The sequence below is a fragment of the Miniopterus schreibersii genome (assembly GCF_964146895.1).
Source record: "Miniopterus schreibersii genome assembly, chromosome: 8".
Lineage (NCBI taxonomy): Eukaryota > Metazoa > Chordata > Mammalia > Chiroptera > Miniopteridae > Miniopterus > Miniopterus schreibersii.
Window position 1 is genome coordinate 59,751,546 of NC_138109.1, and position 8,989 is coordinate 59,760,534.

Sequence of the window (8,989 nt, forward strand, 5' to 3'; positions counted from 1 at the left end):
TTATAAATGCACCAGCTGAGCCTGAATTCCTGTCCCAAAATTATCTATCAATCCCTTTCAGCCTTTTCATGAAAGAACACTGTCCTTTGAGTGAGGACAATGCTGCCGGCCCACGCCGGGCACTGATCTGTAGTTGTTTTTCCAATGGGGTGATGGATCTGCGCTCAGCTACTCACGATGTCTACTAGGTCCCCCTGGTGACCGACCGCGCATGAAGGCAGAAGCAGGGCTCGAAGACAGACCGGCGGCGAACAGCGGGTGGAACGGAAATCATGAAAAATTAACACGCGAACAGCACACATGACATGACTGAGAATAACGCTGGCACTGCTGGGGTATTTGAGATCGCCACCAGACACCGTCCCCTGTCCTTTTAAAAAACAAAACACCCCTCCGACTCGTTCGGGTTTCCGAGCCCTGTTTCCCATTTAAATCCCCGGCGATGGAAAGACCGAGCCCAGGGGCTCAGCACGAGGCACACGCCGCTCCTCGGGCGTCTGGGGAAACACTGATGTGACAAATTGCCGTAATTTTCTAAAATATGGAGGCATGACACACCACCTCACCTACCCACGACTGGAGACCCGGGAACAGAGTCGGGAACGGCCGACCTGCGGGGCCCACCAGGGAAAGGGGAGCGCGCCGGGCCAGGGAGAGACCGAGGCAGGTCCCGAACCCACACTGCCGAGCCCCGGCTGCTAGGGGTGCAGGCTCGCACCCCAGTCAGTCACGTCTCGGGGTTCCTGGGATGCGCGGGGTGCGAGGGCGAGCCCGGGCCGGGGGAGGGGAGGCCTGGGTCTCCGAGCCTGGCCGGCCCGGGGGCGGCGGCGGGGGTCGCGGGCAGCGCTGCCCCGGGGGCTGCGGCGCGCGGGCGGCGAGGAGGGCGCGCCGCCAGGTGCCGACAGCAGGGGGCAGCGGGGTTCGGGCGGCGCTGACCCGGGGAAGGAGGAGGGAGGCGGGCAAGTCCCGCGCGGCGACGGAGGGCGCGCGGGGGGCTCGCCCCCGGCCTACCTGGAGGTAACAGGGTTTCCTTAGCCAGGCCCCCGGACAGAGACTCCTCGCCATGGTAATCACACATCGCCCCGCCGCGCCGCAGTCAGAGGCGGACCCGAGCGCGGGCGGCCGCGCTCCCCGCCTTCCCCCGCCTCCCGCCCCCGCCCGGCCGGGCCCGCCCACTCCCCCGCCCCCGCCGCGGCGCGGCTCCGCCCGGCTCCGCGGCGCTGACGGCGGCCGGCGGCCCGAGGCCCGGCCTCCAGCGCCGCTCGCCCGGCCGTCGTGGCCGCCCGAGCCGCCGCTGCGGACTCCGCCATATAAGGGAGTCGCGCCGCGCCTCGGCCGACACAAATCCGACTGCGCCCCGCGCTTAAAGGGGAGGCGTGCGGAGGAGGGCGGGGGCGCCGCGGAAGCCGGGGTGTCGGCGGGCGGGCGGGGCGAGGGCGCGCGCCGCGGGGCTGGGAGCGCCCACCTCGGGACGGCGTCGAACGGGCCGCGGGCTCCCCGAGCGGCGCCCTCTGCGCACCCCGCGCGGCGGTCCCGACGCCGCCTCTGGACTCCGCTCCCAGTCGGGCCGTGCCTGGGCCGGCAGCACGGACACGCAGGGCGGCTCGGGGCTCCCTTCCTGCGGACGGGCCCGTCTCCCTCGCGCACGGTGGCGGGTGCGGCCCCGGGAGGGCGCGTTTGCCGCAGCCCGAGACGCCGGCGGGCGCATCCCCCAGGACTGGGCTCTGCAGCCCACAGCCGAGCGGATGCGGACGGCGCTCCTCTGTGCTGAACTCGCCGTGACCCCCCCCAAATGCAGTTTGTTTCGAAGGGCCTTCATCTGTTTTTAAAATATACTTTTAAAAAATTCTGACCTTTTGTTTGTCTTGTTTTCAAACAGCTTTACCGTTTGCCTGGCGCCACCCAGGAACCCCGGTGGAAAAGAAAACTATTACTGAATTAAGTCGAGTCCTGAAGACAGGCGACCCGGGCTTCGGCAGAGCCGCGCAGCTGAGGCTGCACAGCGCAGGGCGTGGTGGCCTCCTCTGGACGGTGAGGTCCGGAGGAGAGACGACAGACACCCTGGTGCGAGGACAGCTGTGGATGCGGGCGATTCCAGTGGAGGAAGAGGGTGTGTGCGGCTGCTCGCCGTGCGCCCCCGCGGTTCCAGCAGGGCTGGGGCGGCCCGGGGAGCTCAGGGCCCGTGGCTCTGGGCGGCGGTTTCCCCAGGAGCAAACCTCGGCACCTCTCCCAGTGGCTTCTCCCTCACCCTGGTTCTGGGGCTCACAGGTTTTAAACCTGGGGGGTGTTTCACCTGGCAGGTCAACCCATTTTTCATTGCTTTTCCGTTTGGGTTAAGAGACCAGTAATTTCTGAGTAAGCTAAGAATGGATCCTATGGTTTAATTCATTCTTTCATTGAGTCAATAAATAAATATTAATTGAGCGCCCAGACATTGTTTTAGTTGTTTGGGTTATATATGTGAACAAGACACAAAAAAATCTGGCCCTTGCAGATAATTACTTTTGGGGGGGGGCAACAGGAAATAAGTAATAAATGTAAATAAATATAAAAATCAAATAGAATAATAAAGCTGGTAGGGGATATAAAAAAAGAAAACAATAGAGATGAGGAAGGGTAGGTTTGAGGACAAAGATAAAGAGTTTATTTTGGGGGATTTATGTCTGAGATATTTGTTAGAAATCCGAGTGGAGACCGGGAGTAGGCAGTTGTCTGTATGAGTGTGGGGTTAAGGAGAGTGGTCCAGGCTAGGGATCTATGAAAGATACCAGCGTTTAGATGATGTGTAAAGCCAGGAGACTGGACAATATCACCAAGGGAGTGTGTAAACAGAGACAAGAGAACCAAGGGCGAAGTCTTACAACTTCAAGGTGGGAGAAGTGAAGGAGCCTGAGAAGGAGCAGCCAGTGGAGCAGGAGAGCAAGAGAGAGAGCCCAGGAGCCGAGGGAAGGCCGGGTACCAAGGAGTGAGTCCCCTATGTGAATGAGAGCTGAGACCTGACCATTGGACTTGGTACCATGGAGGCCAATGATAACAGATCAATGGAGCAAGATGTGTGTGTTGGGGGGGGGGGGCTTGATTGGAGTGGGTTGAAGAAAAAATGGGAGGAGAGGATTTGGAGATGGCTAATGTTATAGGCAATTCTTTTGAGAAGTTCTCCTGCAAAGAGGAGCCCCCAAATGAGAGAGTAACTGGCAGTGGAAGTGAAGTCAAAAGTAGATTGATCGCCTTGGTCAGGTGGCTCAGTTGGTTGGAGTGTCCTCCTGTACACCAAAAGGTTGGGGATTTGATTCCTAATCAGGGCACATACCTAGGTTCCAGGTTCAATCCCTGGTGGGGGTACATTCGGGAGGCAACCAATCAATGTTTCTCTCTCACATCAATGTTTCTCTCTCTCCCTCCCTTCTTCTCTCTCTAAAAAAATCAATTAGCCCTGCTGGGCGTGACTCAGCAGTTGAGCGTCGACCTAGGATCCAGGCGATCGGGGTTCAATTCCTGGTCAGGGCACATGCCCAGGTTGTGGGCTCCATCCCCAGTTGGGGGTGTGCAGGGGGCAGCCCATCAATGAATCTCTCATCATTGATGTTTCTATCTCTCTCTCCCTCTCCTTCCCTCTCTCTGAAACCAATAAGATATATTTTTAATTAATTAATTAAAACATATCCTCAATGAGGATTTTTTTAAAAAGTAGGTTGACAAAAAAATTGGGAGAAATATTTGTTTCTGATGATCTGGAAGAAAAGGAAAAATTTATGTAGGAGCAAGAAGAGAGAATTGTTGGAAAGGTGTCCTTGAGAAGGAAAGAGTTTAGAATCCAGCACACGAGTGAGTGAATAATCTGCAGACAGGAGCACAGACTGACTGTTCATCTATGGAAAGAGGCAAGCAGTTGGGTAGAAGTGGTTGTGGGAATCTATGGAAGTTCTCTTCTGATTGTTTCCGTTTCCTCAGAGACAGGAAGCAAGGTCATCAGTGGAAAGAAGGTGCAGAAGAGCAATGGAAACTTGGGGAGAGAAGCAAAGGTGTAAAATAGCACGTAGGAGAATGGAAAGATGAATGGACTAGGAAAAAATACATGTCTGCTGAGTGTCATAAAGGGCCCACTTGAGTTCATGGTCATAAATTTAAGCGGGACAACTCAGTGCGATTGTGCTTTTTTTTTTTTTAATTGACTGATTTTAGAGAGGGGGTGGGGAGAGAAATATCACTTTGTTATTCCACTTATTTATGCATTCATTGGTTGATTCTTGTATATGCCCTGACTGGTGATCAAACCCTCGACCTTGGCTTATGGGGACAATACTGTAACCAACTGAGCCATGGCCTGATTGTACTTTTTTAACTCCAGCAATAATCAGCTGCCAAAGTGGAGGCTCAGAGTAGGCTTAGAATTCTATTTAATCATGTTTTACCAAGGAAATAAGAGCTAGGAGAGAGGAGCAAGGAAGTTGAGGGTGTAAGGGAGGGGTATGACTCACCGTGGAATTTAAGATGAGGAAGGAGTGGTTGTGGAGAGATTAAGGACAGAGAAAAGGTGGTAGGATCAATGAATTGCAAGTTCTTGTGGTGTTGAGGGGTAATAGGAGTCAGAAAAGAGAGAGTGATCTGGAAAGATAGGAGGTATATAATAAAGAGTCTGGATCTATTTTTTATATTTGCTGACAGCTTTTAAGCCCTAGTACTCCCCTTTTCCCTCTGCCCCACCCTGGGAAAACTGGTAAGAAAGCCCAGGTGCTCATTCCTTTGGTGCCCGCAGTAATTTCAAACCATGCAAGACCCAGACCATGGGAGGGAACCTTCACCCTGGTCCCACCCCTATCCCAAAGACCATAAAACCCTAAGATGTCTCCTTTGTCTGTCCCCTCAAGCCATTTTCATACTATCTTGGAGCCTGCCCTGCTCTTCCCAGGAAACATCTTTATGTGAGTGATACACCTTTTCATACTCTCTTGGTACATGTGTAGCATCATCAGTCTCGATATCCAAACCATATTTTAGATGGAGTCCACCTCCCTTCTGCAAGAGTTACCACAACAATATGGTAATTAGAGTGGAATGCATGAAATTAAGATTATGAAGATAGGATGGAATCTGGGATGGAATGCAACAATGACAGTCAAATGGCTGAGGAGTGTGGAATCTGGTTCTGGAAGAGAGTCAAGGTGAGAGTGTCAAAAGGATTAATTATCTCATATTGAAAACAAGGCTTAGGACAGGGAGGTGCTGGAGAGGATCCCACTAGACAAAATGTGAAGTCCTTGAGAAATAAGACAGAGTGATTGATTTATGAGCGAGTAGGAGACTACCACAATGAAGAGAGTGACAACATCAAAGGACATGAGTTTTAAAAAGCAAATATTGGTCAGGGGGAAGAATGAAAGAGAAAAAGAGGGAGAATAGCCTGAAAGAAGCAATGAAGAGCAAAGAGGATCCATACCTCTTCCACATCCAAGTCCAGTGATACGAGGCTCTGGGAAGGCTGCAGGGACAACGGCATCCATGGAGAATGAGCCAGGTTTGCTTTAGACCAAAAAGGGGAAGGAAATGTTCAGAGGAGAGACTGAGGATACAGAGGGTTTTGCTGATGATGGCTTGTGAATTCCAGAGGACACAGTGGAAGACTCTCAGAAATTGGGTAGTGGTGGGAAAGGGTTCAAAATGGGTGATATGAAGAGCCTTGACTGGGTCAGTGGGTGGGAGATGATGGGTGTCTGGGATTTATTTCGGTAAGGGCTATCAATGGATAATAAGGACAAAGTTTCAACCAAATGAGAAGAAACGATTGTTCAGTTTCCATTTAGAGTCAACAAAGATTAAATGTAGTTAAGTCCTGGCCGGTTTGACTCAGTGGTTAGAGCATCGGACTGTGGACTGAAGGGTCCCAATTCCTACCTCAGTTGCAGGCTCCATCCCTGGCCCTGGTTGCGCCTGTGGGAGGCAACAAATCAATGTGTGTCTTTCACATCAATGTTTCTCTCTCTCTCTCTCTCTCTCTCTCTCTCTCTCTCTCTCTCTCTCTCTGAAAAGCAATGGAAAAAGTAAACTTGAGTGAAGATTTTAAAAAAAGATTAAATGTAGTTAAAATTTTCTTATTTGAAAGGGGGAAATTGGTTTAGATCATTTTCAGTTCAAATCTGAGCTGTTTCCCTTGTTATCACATGCCCCAGGAGCCTTAGAACATTTTTATAGGTAGACATGCACTTTTGGTTTTAAATCCACCTGTATGGATCCCAAGATGGATCCAAGCAGGTTGACCTGTGGCAAAGTTAGGTAGAAAACTTTCTACCTCTTGATTTGGTCCCTTCTTTCCACTCTTGTTACAGTGGCCCTGTGAGACCTACCTTACAAACATCCAAATTTACCTTCCATCCATCCTTATGAAGCTTATAAGGTTCTGTTTTTCTAAGTAAAAGCCAGCTAATCCAAAATTAATCCATGTGGTTGTGTTCAGAGCACTAATTTGTGGCCTCTTAGTCGCCACGTGTAATGTAACATTGGTCTTCCAGGGACAAAGGTGTAACTCCATTGGTTTCAAATGTATGAAAATCAAGATCAGTGGTCTTCAAACATTTTGTTTACATACTACTAAAAGAATTTTGAAAAATACATGTATCCCTTCCCCATTTTCATATCAACATCTACATTTTTTTCTCATAAAATTAAATAATTGTAAAGGAAGTAACTTCCAGTGTTCTGTTGTAAATATTGGCATTTAAAAATAAAATGGTCATACAAATCTTAAGTGTGGAATATCAATGCCGTGGAAATTTGATACCACTTAAAGAGTAAATGAAAAATTATTTCTTTAGCTATCAGATATGTAACATTGTACCCTTTTCTTCTTGAACTTTTTAAAAATATTTTTTTATTTTTCAGTTACAGTTGATGTACAATATTATATCAGTTTCAGATGTACAACCTTGTTATCAGACATTTATTTAACCTACGAAGTAATCACCCTGATAAATCCAGCACCCATCTAGCACCATATGTACAGGGTGTCCCAAAAAAATATATACACACTGAATAATTATAAAGGCAGTGTTTATTAAAATACATTGCATTTTCAAAATGTAATAAAATCAGCTATTAAAGTATGTATACTTTTGGGGGGGCACCCTATAGTTACTACACTATTATTGACTATATTCTCTATGCTGTACTTTACATCCCCATGACTATTTTGTAACTACTGATTTTCTTCTTGAACTTTTAAAATTCCACTTCCCTTATAGAATTTTATTCTTTTATATATTTTTTCATTAATTTTAATCTACTTTTCAACCTCCACACTCTCTGCAATAAAAAATAAACTGACTCTCTTTTCCCCTCACTGCCTCTTTGATCATGTTTTTATTCAAAATTAGCTGTCCAAGCGATTTGACCTTCACGGAATAAACAAATTTCAGTTTATGCTGCAGGCTTCTTCTGTGGTGGGTTTCTTTTCTGTGGGCTTCTTCTCAGCTGCTGGTTCTTAGCAGCTGCAGCCTTTTTTACCACCAGAGGCTTCTGCTTCATAACGCCAGCAGCCTTCTTTCTTGCTTCCCTTTCACAGGCTTCTTGCCTGGAACCCCCTTCCCATCTGATTTGGCTTCTAGCACTCCTGCTGCTTTATCCACCCGGAGCTTGTGGTTCTTGGCCTGGACAAGAATGGTGTTCCGGTGATAGTCTTTGCATATGGATTTCACTTCACCATGATTCTCAGGATTTTCACTGGATTCTTCCTCAGGACTCTGCGCTGAATCTTCCTGTGTGGTGCTCGGAGGGCTGTCCAAATGCAGGAATGGTCCACGTGCAGGAATGGTCCACATGCCCACCAGGAGCAAGTTTCCAAGTGTTCAGTTTGCTTACATTATGCAGAGTAATTCCAGAGATGTTTCTGAAGGCTTTGATGATACCATTGTCCTCATTATAGATGATGCAAGGCCCCCTGCGCTGGATCTGACAATGGTTTCTCATTTTGCTCTTGTCGGTTCTCATTTGCTGAGAGGCATAGAGCTTTTTGATATCATTCCAGGCCTTAAATTTCTTAAGAAGCAAAACAGCCTGCTTGGTTTTCCTGTAGCCTTCGACTTTACCTTCAACCACCAAAGGAAGTTTAGGAACTTCCTCAATTTGATGATCTTTAGACATGATTAGTGCCAATAAGGCCGAGGCAGCCAGGGTACAGCAGATGATATATCTCTTCAGTGTTTTATTCACCCTGAGGTGCCAACAGCGCCAAGTTTTGGTTGCTGCAAATATGCGGCCCCCACGACAAAAGTACCTAGGCCAGAACAATGACTCCCACCATCTTGAACTTTGGGAATCTGAGTCATAGCTCTGCCAGTACCCCAAAACTCAGTACTGGTTCAATGACCTGCCAGTTCACTGGCAATAGCGCTGTCTGTCTGCTGTTTTGGCACAAGTTGGTTTACAAAGTTCACAATATTGGCAAAGTGACATTTTTTCCAGATGATTCTCCCTTTTTTGGGGTACACTGATACCAATGAATGAGCACACATTATGGTGGGGACCTCTCTATGGCATGTGCTCATCCATTGATATCATAAACTGACACTTTAATGCCTTTTACTTTTATTTTTAATTTACATATGTCTTTATTGACTTCAGAGAGAGGAAGGGAAAGGGAGAGAGAGAGATAGAGACATCAATGATGAGAGAATCATTGATCGGCTGCCTCCTGCATGCCCCCAACTGGGGATCAAGCCTGCAACCAGGGCATGTGCCCTGACCTGGAATCAAACGGCAATCTCCTGAATCATAGGTCGATGCTCAACTGCTGAGTTATGCCAGCAAGGCTACTTCTGTTAATTTTTAATGCATTTTTTCCAGTGTCAGTGTTCCTTTATATGTGTGTGTGTGTGTGTGTATGTGTGTATAAAAGCAAAATTTAATATGTGTTTTTTAATTGAACATATATTTCACCTCCCTATTTGGATATTAAAAAATGGGTTATTTTACTACATTCTTTTTTTAAAAAAACTGC

The 8,989-nt window shown here is 48.3% G+C and overlaps 1 protein-coding gene and 1 pseudogene across 2 annotated transcripts in view; both read right to left on the reverse strand.

Moving 5' to 3' along the window:
• DIPK1A (divergent protein kinase domain 1A) overlaps window positions 1–1,154 on the reverse strand; it is an 89,098-nt gene extending 87,944 nt beyond the window's left edge. Inside the window, exon 1 of the mRNA XM_081144985.1 lies at window positions 1,012–1,154. Within this exon, the coding sequence (XP_081001111.1) occupies window positions 1,012–1,065 (54 nt within the window). The 5' untranslated portion in view covers window positions 1,066–1,154. The remainder of the gene's footprint in view (window positions 1–1,011) is intronic.
• A 6,251-nt stretch (window positions 1,155–7,405) lies between these two features.
• LOC308560957 (large ribosomal subunit protein uL4 pseudogene) lies at window positions 7,406–8,504 on the reverse strand (annotated as a pseudogene). Its single transcript has one exon. The product of its transcript is annotated as a large ribosomal subunit protein uL4 pseudogene (transcript).
• Window positions 8,505–8,989: the final 485 nt, after the last annotated feature.